This window comes from Saccopteryx bilineata, chromosome 5 (genome assembly GCF_036850765.1).
Source record: "Saccopteryx bilineata isolate mSacBil1 chromosome 5, mSacBil1_pri_phased_curated, whole genome shotgun sequence".
Lineage (NCBI taxonomy): Eukaryota > Metazoa > Chordata > Mammalia > Chiroptera > Emballonuridae > Saccopteryx > Saccopteryx bilineata.
In genome coordinates, this window is record NC_089494.1 from 166,623,185 (window position 1) to 166,638,976 (window position 15,792).

The 15,792-nt window shown below is 41.8% G+C and overlaps 1 protein-coding gene across 6 annotated transcripts in view; it reads left to right on the forward strand.

The window, feature by feature from the left end:
* LARP4B (La ribonucleoprotein 4B) overlaps positions 1 to 15,792 on the forward strand; it is a 95,520-nt gene that overhangs the window by 55,242 nt on the left and 24,486 nt on the right. For 5 of the 6 annotated variants that reach the window (XM_066233234.1, XM_066233233.1, XM_066233235.1 and 2 more), the window contains 4 exons: positions 1,862 to 2,012; positions 2,253 to 2,393; positions 13,552 to 13,630; positions 14,846 to 14,982. In XM_066233234.1, the coding sequence (XP_066089331.1) occupies positions 1,862 to 2,012; positions 2,253 to 2,393; positions 13,552 to 13,630; positions 14,846 to 14,982 (508 nt within the window). The remainder of the gene's footprint in view (positions 1 to 1,861; positions 2,013 to 2,252; positions 2,394 to 13,551; positions 13,631 to 14,845; positions 14,983 to 15,792) is intronic. The other variant, XR_010725673.1, reaches the window with a different exon arrangement.

The window sequence follows — 15,792 nt, forward strand, 5'->3', positions numbered from 1 at the left end:
AGTATGATCTCTACTAGTGAACTTTAGAATATATAATTGTAATGTAGTACAGTCAACTGTAAAAGGTGCTAAAAAATGGAAAAGACTGATGTTGGTTGGTGTGAGGAGTTGGGAGTCAGTTCCCTGGGCAGGATAGCGCTAATGTGGGCAAGGCTGGTGTGTGTTGTTGCATGGTGGGAAAAGACCAGATATAATTAGAAATAGTGGTTTATGCAAGTGTTAGAAAAGGAATGAGAAGAGACATGAGGTTTTTTTGTTTTGTTTTTTTAAAGGTTGATATAAAGGTATGAATGCTGAGGAAGGTAGTAGTAGTGTCTTAGATACTGAGTACTTTTTGTGTTGCTTTTTGCTCCCAAGGGTGTGTGTGCTTTGTTCTGTCCTATAGCTTAGTGCTGTGCCTGGCACTTACTGAGCATTTGGGGAGTATTTATTGGGACACAGTATGAGAAAAAAGATACATTGTGCAGAAGCAGAGGCCAAAATAAACACTGGAAGTGTAGGTGCCATGTAAAAAGGGAGATTGTTGAAGACTCAGTGCTTCTTTAATATAGCATTCTTGAAAGAGAAGGGGAACCCTGTTCTTTTCCCTTTCACAAATACCTAAAAAATAAAAAGCACTCACTGAGGCATTGGGTTTTGTGGCCTTGATATTTATTGTCTTTGCCTCCTGTCTTGCCTCCTATGAATAGTAGGTACTGTAGTTTTAAAATTGCATCAGCCTCTACAGCCAATTTCAGAATTAGTTGTTTTTCACTGCAAGCTTTAATCACCCCAGCCAGAGTGAATGTATTTTGTCTTTTTAAGATTGTTAATTTACATGTGGATTCTTTGATGGCTTATTCTGACCCTCTGCACATTAGGAGACAGCATTGGTAATACGTGCACCTCTCTGGGGCTGTGCAGTAAGCTGCACCCATCTCAGAACTTCTTCCTGGCACTGCTCCAGGGCTCTTAGGACCAAGACCCTGGTCCCTTCCTTCAGAAGCTCTGATCCCTATACCGTGGGGCCAAGGCTCTGGTACCTGGGAAAAGGTGAATAATTTATCTGGGTTTGCCGACAGTTGTGGCAATAGTTTGTGGAGCAGCTGCCCTTGGGACATTAACTTTTCTTTAGACTTATGGAGCTGCTGAAGTTTAGTGAGCAGAAGAAAAAATTAGGTGGTTGTAGGTTTAATAAGGTACACTGGTAAAGGCCTCCCAGACCCCTAAAGAAAGTGAAAATGGGAGCCATGTCAGTCAGTACCTGAGAGAATGTTCTGGACAAATGGAGCAGAAGTGTCTGGTGTTTCTGGACAGCAGGAGGCGGGTGAGCCTGGAAATGAGCAAGGTCCCAGAGGTACCCCACCAAGCACCCCTCTGACAGACCTATCAGGGACCTTTGTTCTTGGAGAAACTTTTGTACATCCTTTGCTTCTGTGAGTATTTGAGCTTTACTTACAAATTTTATTCATCTGTGTTCTGTTCAGATTTGCAATTCTGCAAAGTGTGTTAGGTAGGGCAGTATTTCTAAACTTCTGGTCTGCAACCAGTGCTGGTCTGCCAGAAATTTCATGCCGTTCTGTGAAAGAGTTAACCACTCTGATGAACAACACTGGTCCAATGCAGAGAGGATAATTAGATCAGTAGTTACATGTCTAGAGAGCTTTGCACTCAGTAGGAACTTAGACTCTCATGACAAATTGAGTTCTGAATGCATAGACTTTTACTACTGTTTCCCCTGATTTTATACCCAAAGTATGTGGTGATAGACTCAGCCTTTTTAGCATAAATTCTCTTGCATAGATTTGTTCTAACTTTGAATAAGTACAATTACATTTGGTTGGAATTTGGATACAAATGTATTTATCAATGTTTTTCTTAGGTACCAACAGCCAAGGTTTCAGAGCTAAACCCCAATGCAAAAGTATGGGGGACGCCTGTGTTACCTTTGGAGGCAGGTAGTGCAGCAGACGGTGGTGTGAGCGCAGCCTGGGAGGACACGCCTGGCCAGCCCCCCAGCTACGGCCAGGAGGGTGAGTGGTGAGCCCAGTGCTATGAGGAGCAGCTTTGCTCCCAGGCTTGGTCTTTGTTTTCCTTTAAGACATTGTTAATTAAAAATTTGTGTCCTAATTTCTGACACTATTTAAGAACCATGAGATCTTTCACCATCAACTTATAAAAACTGAAGTAACTGCAAATACTACCTTTTGTTTTGTTTTAAGAGAAAGTTACTCTTCTAACCCTACCTTTTGTGGTAAAATTTCTAATTACAGAATTGGATACCAATGGTGATGGTGACAAAAATCATGAGAATGCAGCACTGTCAGAATTACAAGAGTCGGACCAAGCAGCCATGAACACTTTGGCTCTGGATCATTCAGAATATGAATCTCGGCCTGAAAACAGTGAAACAGGTAAAGGTGCTTTATGAGTTCATTTTCACATAGAGTAAGGGTTTTTTATATTGCTTTTTAAATACAGTTTCTTAAATTTTCCTTACACAATGTGCCTGTCGATACTTCCTTTGATTCTACTTTAAACTTCTATGTGGACAGAAATGAGGTGTTCTGGTTGGAGAGCACTTCCAGCAATGCGAGTTCCATTGAACTGAGAGAAGTAAAAGATATACCATGGGGCAAAGTGTGAGAGCACACACAGGAAACTTTAATGTGGAATTGAGAGTCAGGCCCAAAAGAAGTTGGTTCTTTTTAAAGGGGTATTTAAAGCTATTTTCAGAAAAAGAAAAGAACAAGGAGGAGAAAGGAATTCTCTTTTGGGGGCCTGGATGTGGGTGAATATAAAAACACCTATAGGTTATGGGACACTGAAGTTCATCTCCAAGTTTGTTTTCTGATGTAATCGAAAACCCCCACAGACCTAAGAGGTAGTCTGCACTCTCACTGAGTGCAGTGCTCAGTTGACTGGAGCACTTGAGTTGAAGGAATGACCCCTAAGTTGCTGAGCAAAGCTGATGCAAGTGAAGTGTGCTCAGTCTCAGGTGCGTCTTTCTAGAGATAAACTTGAGTTAGACAAAGTACATGAAGGAGAAAGCACACCCTTCTTTTCAGTGTTATGTTCTTACTGCCAATTTTATATTACATATGAGAAGTACACAATAAGCACCATGTAAAAAGGTTTAGCATCACTTACTTATTTTTCCCCTTAAAGCAGAGGTCGGGAACCTTTTTGGCTGAGAGAGCCATGAACGCTACATATTTTAAAATGTAATTCCGTGAGAGCCATACAACAACCCGTGGATGTTACGCATTATCCAATAAAAATTTGGTGTTGTCCTGGAGTACAGCTGTGATTGGCTCCAGCCACCCACAACCATGAACATGAGTGGTAGGAAATGAATGGATTGTAATATATGAGAATGTTTTATATTTTTAACGTTATTATTTTTTATTAAAGATTTGTCTGCGAGCCAGATGCAGCCATCAAAAGAGCCACATCTGGCTCGCGAGCCATAGGTTCCCGACCCCTGCCTTAAAGGGTAATATCCATGAAGACCTTGTCTGCACTGTTGCTAATTTGGCAAGCACTTGTTTAATGCTTTCATTGACCTCTGTAATCTCCCATGACCCTCCTTGTACCCTTATTACCCTCCTTATTCTTTCTTATCACCAAACGATCATTTCTTTTTGTATTTTTCCAAATTGAGAAGAGGGAGGCAGACAGACAGCCTCCCGCATGTGCCCAGCTGGGATCCACGCAGTGTGTCCACCAGGGGATGATGCTCAGCCCCTCTGGGGCATTGCTCCACTGCAATTAGAGCCATTCTAGTGCCTGAGGTGGAAGCCATGGAGCCATCCTCAGCGCCTGGGCCAATTTTGCTCCAGTGGAGCCCTGGCTGTGGGAGGGGAAGAAAGAGACAGAGAGAAAGGAGGGGGAAAGGGTAGAGAAGCAGATGGGTGCTTCTGTGTGCCCTGGTCGGTAATCGAACTCGGGACTTCCACACGCCGGGCCAACACTTTACCACTGAGCCAACCGGCCAGGGCCTAAACCCTGCATCCCCAAACTACAGCCCGGGGGCCGCATGCAGCCCCCAGAGGCCATTTATCTGGCCCCCTGCTGCACTTCCGGAAGGGGCATTTCTTTCATTGGTGGTCAGTGAGAGGAGCACTGCATGTGGCGACCCTCCAACGGTCTGAGGGACAGTGAACTGGCCCCCTGTGTAAAAAGTTTGGGGACCCCTGGTCTAAACGATCATTTCATTACTTATTTCATAGTTGCTTAGCAAATCCTTCAAACTTGTTTAAATAAGTATAATGTGCTTATTCATGAGCCAGGTGGGTAGGTGTAGCTGAACAAAATTACATAGCAATATGCAATGGTCTTGCTTTAAGTTTGTGATCACAAAATTCTAGTGTGCCCTTTGCATGGCCTACAATGACCTAGGGAAGTCACTCTCCTGGACAACTGTTTCATAATTTCTATTCTCTGCTGACTCAATGCTTTTTTTTTTTTTTTTTTCTTTTCATTTTTCTGAAGCTGGAAACAGGGAGAGACAGTCAGACAGACTCCTGCATGCGCCCAACCGGGATCCACCCGGCACGCCCACCAGGGGCAACGCTCTGCCCACCAGGGGGCGATGCTCTGCCCCTCTGGGGCGTCACAATGTTGTGACCAGAGCCACTCTAGCGCCTGGGGCAGAGGCCAAGGAGCCATCCCCAGCGCCCGGGCCATCTTTGCTCCAATGGAGCCTTGGCTGCGGGAGGGGAAGAGAGATACAGAGAGGAAAGCGCGGCAGAGGGGTGGAGAAGCAAATGAGCGCCTCTCCTGTGTGCCCTGGCCGGAAATCGAACCTGGGTCCTCCGCACGCTAGGCCGACGCTCTACTGCTGAGCCAACCGGCCAGGGCCTTTTTTTTTTTTTTTTAAAGCAAGGGAGATTGTGGAAAGAGACAGGCTGTCAGACAGGAAGGAAAGAGATGAGAAGCATCAACTCATAGTTGTATCACTTTAGTTGTTCATTGCTTCTCATACATGCCTTGACCCAAGGAGGCTCCAGTAGAGTCAGTGACTCCTTACTCAAGCCAGCAACCTTGGGCTTCAAACCAACAACCTTTTGGGCTCAAGCTGGTGAACATGGGATCATGGCATGATCCCATGCACAAGCTGGTAACCTTGGGGCTTCGAACCTGGGTCATCAGCATCCCAAGTTGACATTGTCTACCATACCACCACCGATCAGGCCCAGCAACTTTCTTATTCTTCGTTATTTTCATGTGTAAAACCTCTTGAAGCATAATTGATGTACAGTAAAGACCACATATTTAAAGTGTATCCCAGCTTTTTTTTTTTAAAGTGAGAGGAGGGGAGTTAGAGACTTCCACATGCACCCCAGCCAGGATCCACCTAGCAGCCCCCACCTGGGGCCCATGCTCAAATCAATCAAGCTATCCTCAGCAGCTGAGGCCGATGCTCAGACCAGTCAAGCCACTAGCTGTGAGAAAGGAAGAGGGAGGGGGAAATGGAGGGGAAGAGAAGGAGATGGTTGCTGCTCATGTGTGTCCTGACCAGGGAATGAACCCAGGACATCCGCATCGCTGGCTGATGCTCTGTCCATGGAGCTAATCGGCCAGGACCACTGCGTTTCTATTTCTAATTTGTATTTTCCTAATGACCAGTGGTGTCAAGTATTTTTTTATATGCATGTCTTTTTTTCTAAGATTTTATTTATTGATTTTACAGAGAGCAGAGGGTGTGGGGACAAGATGTAGTTACTTCGCTGTAGCTTTTTATTGGTTGCTTATCATATGTGCCTTGACCAGGCAAGCCCAGGGTTTTGAACAAGCAACCTCAGTGTTCCGGGTTGGCACTCGATGCCACTGAGCCACCACAGGCCAGGTTGCATATCTGTTGTTGAAGGGTGTGTTCAAGTCTTTTGCCCATTTTCTTTTTTATTTTTTTTTAAGATTTTATTTATTCATTTTTAGAGAGGGGGAAGAGAGATAGAGGGAGAAGGGGGAAAGAGAGCAGGAAGCATCAACTCCCATATGTGCCTTGACCAGGCAAGCCCTGGTGACCTCAGCATTCCAGGTCAATGCTTTATCCACTGCGCCACCACAGGTCAGGACTTTGGCCCATTTTCTTATTGGATTGCTTTATTACTGTTTTTTGAGAGTTCTTTGTATATTTTGGGCACAGGTCCTTATCAAATGTGTGATTTGCAAATACATTCTTTCAGTCTGGCTTGTCTGTTTTCCTAATCATTTCAGCTTTTGAAAAGCAGTTTACAATTTCTTAAGGTAGTTCAGTTTATCAGTTTTTTAATGTTATGGTCTTGTGCTTTTGGTCTTGTACTTATAGAAGATCTTTGCTTAATGCTAGTCACAAAGGTTTTTCTCCTAGAAGTTATATGGTTCTAAGTTTTACATTTTTTGGCCCGTGGACAATTTCAAGTTAATTTTTGTATATGTTGTGAAGTATAGAGCAAAGTTCTTTTTTCCCCCTTCACATGTGAAAATGCACCATTTTCTGGAAAGGCTGTCCTTCACTACTTCAATGCCTTTGTACCATTGTAGAACTGTCTGTCCATTGTGGGTTTATCTCTTGGCTGACTCTTCTGTTCCAGTGATCTGCTAGTCTGTTTTGACAGCAGTGCCATACTGTTTTGATTACTGTAAGTAATTCTTAAAAACAAGTAGTGTTATTAGTTTTCTCAATTTGTTCTTTTTCAGAGTTACAATTTTTTAGTATAGTCCAATTTTCTAGTTCCTTTCCATTTTTATACAAATTAGAATAACCTGGTTATTGTCTATAAAATGCTGAGATTTTTATTAGGATTGCACTGAATTTGTAGATCAGTTGGAGAAGATTGACATCTTAACACAGTACTCATGAGCAAGGTGTATGTTTGCACTTGTTTACATCTTTGATTTCTCTCAGCTGTGCTTTGATTTGTTTGTTTTGTTTCAGTTTTGGGTTTTGTTTGTCTATGATTTTAATTTGTGTTTACAAAGATTCAAGTATCCTACTGAATATATCTCCCCCCACCCCCTTATTCCCCTCAGCCCCTTCCCCATGTCCCCTACCCCCAATGTCCCCCCTTCCCTCCAGGATTTGCTGTCCTGTTCTCTATAATGCTGTGTTATGTGTATAATTTCATTAATCTCTTTCCCTTCTCTGATCCCATCTTCTCTCTACTTTCCCTGTGGTCCCTTTGATCCCGCCTCTGCCTCTGTTCTATTGCTCAGTTCACATTGGTCATTGGATTTCTCAAATGAGTGAGGTCATATGATATTTTTCTTTCTCTGCCTGGCTTATCTCACTTAACATAATAGTTTCCAGGTCCATCCATGTTGTTGCAAAAGGTAAGATTTCCTTCTTCCTCACAGCCATGTACTATTCCATTGTATATATGTACCACAGCTTTTTAATCCACTCGTCCACTGACGGACACTCTGTTTTGGTTTTTTTTTTTGGGGGGGGGGAGCATCAACTTCTTTCACTTAGTTGTGCAATTGATTGATTGTCATATGTGCCCTGACCAGGGATTGAGCCAGTGACCTTGGGATTGGTGACCCTAGGCCAGGAGTCCCCAAACTACGGTCCGCGGGCCACATGCGGCCGGCCCCCTGAGGCCATTTATCCGGCCCCGCCGCACTTCTGGAAGGGTACCTCTTTCATTGGTGGTCAGTGAGAGGAGCACAGTTCCCATTGAAATATTGGTCAGTTTGTTGATTTAAATTTACTTGTTCTTTATTTTAAATATTGTATTTGTTCCTGTTTTGTTTTTTTACTTTAAAATAAGATATGTGCAGTGTGCATAGGAATTTGTTCATAGTTTTTTTTATAGTCCGGCCCTCCAACGGTCTGAGGGACAGTGAACTGGCCCCCTGTGTAAAAAGTTTGGGGACTCCTGCCCTAGGCTCTAACCAGTGACCTCTATATTCACTGTGCCACCAGCCAGGACACTTGGCTGTGTGGTTTTTTGTTTTGTTTTCAGTGTACTGGTCTTTCACATCTGTTCAGTTTATCCTTATGTATTTCATATTTTTGGTACTATTATCAGTTATTTTTTAAAATTTAACTTGACCCTGGCTGGTTGGCTCAGTGGTAAAGTATCAGCCCAAAGTGTGGAAGTCCCGGGTTCAATTCCAGTTAGAGCACACAGTACAAGTGACCATCTGCTTCTCCCCTCCCCCCTTCTCTCTCTCTCTCTCTCTCTCTCTCTCTCTTTTCCTCCTGCAGCCATGGCTTGATTGGTTTGAGCTGTTGGCCCCAGGCTCTGAGGATCGCTCCATGGCTTCTGCCTCAGGCACTAAAATAGTTCAGTTGCCTAGCAATGGAGCAGCAGCCCTAGATGGGCAGAGCATTGCCTGGCTTGCTTGGTGGATCCCAGTCAGGGTGCATGCGGGTAGTCTGTCTCTCTGTCTCCCTGCCTCTCACTCAATTAAAAAAAATTAACTTAAAAATGTTTTCAGTAGCCTTACCTGTGGTGGCGCAGTGGATAAAGTGTCGACCTGGAAATACTGAGGTCGCCGGTTCGAAACCCTGGGCTTGCCTGGTCAAGGCACATATGGGAGTTGATGCTTCCAGCTCCTCCCCCCTCCCCCCCCCCCCGTCTCTCTCTCTCTCTCTCTCCTCTCTCTCTCCTCTCTAAAAATAAATAAATAAATAAATAATAAACAATCGTTTAGAAAAAAATGTTTTCAGTAGATAGAAATATAATTTAATTTTATAAATTGATATTATACCTTGTAAACCTGCTAAGCTCACTTCTTAGTTTTAGGAATTTTTTGTAGATTCCATTGGATTTTCTACATAGACATGAATTTTTCTGTGAATAAATTTAGTTTTATTACTTAGCCACTCCTAGTACCTTTTATTCCTGTATCTTGCCTAATTATACTAGATAGATCTTCCATTGCAAAGGTGAACAGATGTGGTGACTGCAAACATTGACTGATTTTAGGGGCAAAACAGTCTTTCTATTGAGTAGTATAATGCTAAGTTATGTTTACATGTATGTCCTTCCTCAGGTTGATGAGATACTTTCTGTTAGATTTGCTGGGAATTTTTATGAGGAATAATGCTTGTCTTGCTTTTTCTCCCATCTGTAGCAATGATTTTGTGTGTGTGTGTGTGTGTGTGTGTGTGTGTTTTATTTAGTGTGTTAAGGTGATATTTTATTGATTTCCAAACATTTAACTAAACTAACATTCCTAGGATAAGCCTCACTAGATCATGATGTAATATAATAAATATACTTGCTATATTGTTGGATTAGATTGGTCAAAATTTTGCTTAGAAATTTTACATCTGTGTTTATGAGTAATATTGGTCTATAGTTTTTGATATTTTTTTCTGTTCAATATTTGGCTGTTTATTATTTCTTTCCTAAATTAAGAAATGAAGTCGTGTGGGCCTAGAGTTTTGTTGGTGAGAAAGTTTTTAGTTACATTTTATAGATACATACACATATATAAACATACACTCATATATATGTGCGGTTTCTCAGATTATCTGTTTCTTGAGGGAGTTTTGGTTACTTATGTCTTCCAAAAATTTGGGCCAGTTCATTTAATTGTCAAAGTTACTATGTAGAGGCCCTGGCCAGTTGGCTCAGCGGTAGAGCGTCAGCCTGGCATGCAGGAGTCCCGGGTTCGATTCCCAGCCAGGGCACACAGGAGAAGCGCCCATCTGCTTCTCCACCCCTCCCCCTCTCCTTCCTCTCTCTCTCTCTCTCTTCCCCTCCCGCAGCTAAGGCTCCATTGGAGCAAAGATGGCCCGGGCGCTGGGGATGGCTCTGTGGCCTCTGCCTCAGGCGCTAGAATGGCTCTGGATGCAACAGAGCGATGCCCCAGAGGGGCAGAGCATCACCCCCTGGTGGGCATGCCGAGTGGATCCCGGTCGGGTGCATGCGGGAGTCTGTCTGACTGCCTCCCCGTTTCTAGCTTCGGAAAAATGGAAGAAAAAAAAAAAGTTACTATGTAGAGTTGCTCATATTATCTATCCTATTTATCCTTTTAATCTGTAGAATCTGTGACATCATTCATTTCTGTTATCAGTAATTTGTATTCTCCCCCCCTCCCCCAATCAGACTGGGTGGAAGCTTGTCAATTTTATTGATTTTCTCAAAAAAAAACAACAATATTTGGTTTCACTGATTTTCCTCAATTATTTTTTTCATTGTTTCATTGGGTTGTTTTTTTGTTTGTTTGTTTTCCATTTTTTTGAAGTTGGAAACAGGGAGAGACAGTCAGACAGACTCCCGCATACGCCCAACCGGGATCCACCCAGCACGCCCACCAGGGGCGACGCTCCGCTGACCAGAGGCCGATGCTCTGCCCATCCTGGGCGTCGCCATGTTGCGACCAGAGCCACTCTAGCACCTGAGGCAGAGGCCACAGAGCCATCCCCAGTGCCCGGGCCATCTTTGCTCCAATGGAGCCTTGGCTGCGGGAGGGGAAGAGAGAGACAGAGAGGAAAGCGCGGCGGAGGGGTGGAGAAGCAAATGGGCGCTTCTCCTGTGTGCCCTGGTTGGGAATCGAACCCGGGTCCTCCGCACGCTAGGCCGACGCTCTACCGCTGAGCCAACCGGTCAGGGCTCATTGGGTTTTTTCCCATAATCTTTAACAGACTTTCTTCTGGTTACTTTGTTTGTTGTTTGTTCTTTTTTCTAATGTCCTTTGAGATGATGGCTAAGCTCACTGATATGGGGCCATTTCTTCTTTTCTAATAGAGCTATTTAGTTCTATACATTTCCTCCTAAGGATTGCTTTAGCACTGTCTCACATATTGTGATATCTTTCTTTTAAAATTCAGTTCCAAATTTAATTTCCTTCCTAAATTATTATTACTATTTTGTTATTTAGAAGTATTTTATTTGGTTCCTAAATATTTTGGGATTTTCCAGGGAACTGTCTTTTACTGATTTCTAATTTAATCTCATTGTCAGAGGACATACTTGGTATGACTAGAATCTCTTTGAATTTTGGCCCAAAATATAGGCGGTCTTACTAAATGTTTATTTTGCACTAAAGACGAATGTGTATTTTGCTGTTATGGGGGTGTTTTGTAAATATTAGGTCTAGTTAGGCAATCATGTTGTACAAATCCATATTTCTGGTTTCTGCCTAGTTCTATCAATTATTTAGAGGTATTCTATCAGTTTTTGGATTTGTCTCTCCTTTTAGTTCTCTCATTTTTTGCTTCATGTATTTTAGAACTCTGTTTTAGGATTTCTATGACCTCTTGATTTGACTCCTCTGTCATTATGAAATGACCTTCTTTATCCCTGGTAATTTTCTTTTGTGTGTGTGTGTGTGTGAGAGAGAGAGAGAGAGAGAGAGAGAGAGAGAAAGAGAGAGGGACAGACAGGAAGGGTGAGAGATGAGAAGCATCAATTATTTGTCGCGGCACCTTAGTTGTTCATTGATTGCTTTCTCATATGTGCCTTGACCAGGGGGCTACAGCAGACTGAGTAACCCCTTGCTAAAACCAGATGAGCCCACACTCAAGACAGCAACCTGAGGTTTTGAACCCAGGTCCTTTGCATCCCAGTCCAACACTATCCACTGCACCATTGCCTGGTCAAGCATCCCTGGTAATTTTCTTTGCTCTGAATTTACTGTCTAATAATCCTTCAGCTTCATTTTGATAGTGTTAGCATGGTATTGGTTATTTATATTTAATAAAGTACATTTTTTATAGCCTGACCTGATGGTGGTGCAGTGGATAAAGCATTGGACTGGGATGCGAAGGACCTGGGTTCGAAACCCTGAGGTTGCCAGCTTGAGGGAGGGCTCATCCAGCTTGAGCACAGGGTTGCTGGCTTGAGCCCCAAGGTCGCTGGCTTGAGCAAGAGGTCACTTGCTCTGCTGTAGCGCCCCCCCCATCAAGGCACATATGAGAAAGCAATCAATGAACAACTAAGGAACTGCAACAAAGATCCTCAATGAAGAATTGATTATTTTCATCTCTCCCTTACTGTCTTGTCCCTATCTGTTCCTCTCTGTCACAAAAAAGTACATTTTTTATAGATAGCAATTGAGTCTTGCTTTTTATATCATTTATTTATTTACAAAAAGTCAAGTTTTCTGATTTCTGCCTTTTATTAAGTGTTTAGAACATTTAATATTTACTATGGTAATTGATATGGTTAAGTTTGAATCTCTTGTCTTACTATTTGTTTCAGAACAGTTTTAGACTTACAGAAAAATTAAGAAGGTTGAGTATAGAGAGTTCCCATAGACCCAGGCTTCCAGTTGTTGTTGTTGTTCTCCTTCTCCTTCTCTCTTCTTCTTTCTTCTTCTTGCAGGGAGGCAGACAGACAGACTCCCAATGTGTCCCAGAGATCCTACTGGGCAGTGCTCTGCCCATCTGGGGCTGCTGCTCCGTTGCTCAGCACCCGAGGTATTTTAGCTCCTGAGGCAAGGCCATGGAGCCATCCTCAAACCATTTGAGCCATGGCTACGCGAGGGGTAGAGAGAGAGAGAGAGAGAAGAGAGGGTGGGGGCATGGAGAAACAGATGGTCACTTCTCCTGTGTGCCCTGATCAGGAATCTAACCCAGGGCTTCCACATTCAGGGCTGATGCTCCATAGCTAAGCCAACTGGCCAGGACATCCTTTTATTCTTAGCATCTTACATTATTAGTATTAATACATTTGCCACAATTAGTGCATCAGTATTGGTACATTTTACCTATTCCAGAGTATCACGTTACATGTAGTTGTCATGTCTTCTTAGGCTTCTCTTGGCTATAACAGTTTCTTAGACTTGCCTGTTTTTTAAGACCTTAATAGCCTTGAGGAAGATTGGTCAGTTACTTTGTATGGTACTCTTCTAATATTTCTATTGGAATTTGTTTGATGGTTGTTGTGTTTGTTTGTTTTTTGTGATCATACCAGTGTTATGGGTTTGGGGGCTGGAAGGCCAAGGAGGCCAAGTGCCACTTTTATCCCATCATGTTAAGGGTACATTGTATCAGCATGATTTTCACTGTGGTTTTGACTATGACCACCTACCTGAAGTACGTTTATTAGGTTTCTCAGCTGTAAAGTTTCCTCTTAATGATCTGTTACTTAGTGTTCTCAGTAGCAACCCTGAGACTCCATAATTTCTTACTTGTGACTGATTCTCTGGAACTTTAAAGATTGTTTATAAGGCTATCATGTAGAAACTGTATAGTCCTTATGGCCTGGTGATTATTATCCCCGTCCTTGACATTTTTGGCCTGTATTTATCTTTTCCTTATTTTGATTCTTTCCTTTATATTTTATTATTGCTTTATTTAGTATCTGTGTTCTTGTAGGCTACCTAAAAGTACTTTTTAGAATTGAGACAAAGCATTAAACTTGTACGTATTATGTGATATAGAGCACCAGCTGAACTTTGCTAATAAATCTTACACTATTTTTCAAAACTGTTTTTGTTTAGGGGAGAGGGAATTTTTTTGTTTGCCTCTGGTTTCCTTTTTTAATAGGCAGAATAGTATTTTTTTATGTTTTCTATACAAGATAAATTAATATATATATTGAAAACATTAGTATTCTTGTACTGTATCTTCTGCTTGGTAAATTTTAAGCCATTTTTCCTGGTTTGATCATTACTTTTATGTAGGAGGAAATGAGTCTCAACCAGAAAGCCAGGAGGACCCCCGAGAAGTACTTAAAAAAACGTTGGAATTCTGCTTATCCAGGTAAGGACAGTAGTGGTTTTTCTAGTACCTAATACCTATGGTGTTGTACATTGGTTATTATATACAGATATGGCACTTCACATAGAGTATATTGCTGTTACTAAGTCTGTGTACGTCTATTAATAGGACATCGAGAAGAGTAAGTATAACGTTTGACAGTTTGGCAAACTGAATGTCCTCAGGCCAGAGTTCCCACAGTTGTCCACAAATTCATCTTGGCGACTGTTATCTGGGTTACTTTTTGAAATTTGGATTCCTGGGTTCCACCTTTTGCCCATGGAATCTAATCAGACTCTGAAGGTGGGGCCTTAGATGGTCTCACAGATGTATTTTTTAGCATACTAAAGTTGGAGAGCAAATTTCCTATACTCATTCTCAAAATATGCCAAACATTGTAATAGTTGGGTTTTTTTTATATAGCACTTAGTTTTAGGTGTTTTTTTCCTAATAATTTCCACTGAATAATACCTTTTCTGTTGAAAAGTAGAGTAGAATCTTTAAAGTTCAAATGGAAGAACTGAATAGACACGAAGATGGGATTGAGCTAATGTAAATTTTTTCAGTAAGAAGAGAACAGATTGGCATGTGTAAAATTTTCTATGAATATTGATGATTTTTTAGGTTTGTCTTTGGGCCTGCCTTAATAATTAAAAGTGTTTATCATAGGCCAGAATACCAGGAAGTAATTCATCTTCACACAGATTACTGGTTATCTGTGACTTAACCCGGTGACCCTGTAGGTCATGTTATCATCAGGTTTCCTTCTTTTTAATGCTGGTTGATAGAAAGTGCTGGGAAGCCGGGTGGATCTGCTGCTTCTCTGGCAAGTGTTCCAGACTGAATAGCAAGCATTTGGGCACCAACCTTTCCTGGTCTTTCCAAATTTTTATTTTCTTGTTCTTCAGCTGGATTTCCTTTAAAAAATTGCATTTGTGTTTTTAATAAGCTACTTAAACACTCTTTACAACAGATAAACTATATATACTTTGTAAAGATTTACTTGCTCATTAGTTTTGATTGTATAACGTGCAGTGTATTTTTCCTTTTGATCTCTCCCTCCCTACATGTCTTTGAAAAAAATGACCCAAGGCAAATAGTAGGTAGAGTTGGAACTCAGTTCCAACTAACTCTGGAGTGACATCATGCCACACTCGTACCCTTGCAAGGCTTATCTTAAAGAAGTGTTAATTAAGAGAGATTGTCTTTTTTCTGCAGGGAGAACCTTGCTAGTGACATGTACCTTATATCGCAGATGGACAGTGATCAGTACGTGCCAATCACCACGGTGGCTAATCTGGACCACATCAAGAAGCTCAGCACCGACCTGGATTTGATTGTTGAAGTGCTGAGATGTAAGTAAACGACAGTCTAGGCTGCACTGTACCTGGTCTTGACAGGATTGTTCTCACTAGTGTGACCGTTAGATCCATAGCCTTTCAGTGCTAAGGTCCTTCATGGCAAGTGGTGTCTTCCCTGCCATGTAGGCCTTTCTGACCAGCCCCGTGTCTTGTGAAGTGCCTGTGGCACTGGGGGTTGATGGGCTCCATAACAGATCATAGGTCCCGGAAGTGGAAAAGGCCAGTGGAGAGGTGAAAGAAGCTGTGATATGAGTGAAAAGTAAAATAAATACTGGTATTAAGGGTAAAGTAAATGTTTTAATTTGCATATTAAAGTAGTTTCTTTCAAATAGACCTTCCTGCTGAAGTTTTGGTGAAATTGTGTTTTTCCCTAAAAAGGTTTTGTGAATGAGGTTTCTTGGACATTTGGCAACATCAAAGAAAGGCTTAAATGGGTATATCAGAGACCCACAGTAATTCAGGAAATGTGGATAAAGAGTTACCTGCCATGTCACAAGTATAGTTTGCTGTTGCTGGTTTGCTTTGCAGATTGAGTCTTCTACAACCTAGCCATTTTAGTTATTTTTAAAAAACTACTTTACTGAGGTATAATTAACATGTAGTGAACTGTGTGTGTTTAAAGTGTACAACTGAATCAGTTTGGACATATGTATACATCAGTGAAACTTTATCGTGGTCAAGATTACAAACACATCCACTCCTGCCCAAAATGGTTTTGGTGGAAATTAGTTTCATATTAAATATGCAATATGTTTGATTTTTTAAAGACAGAATTATTTTTAAAATTCACTTTTTATAATATGG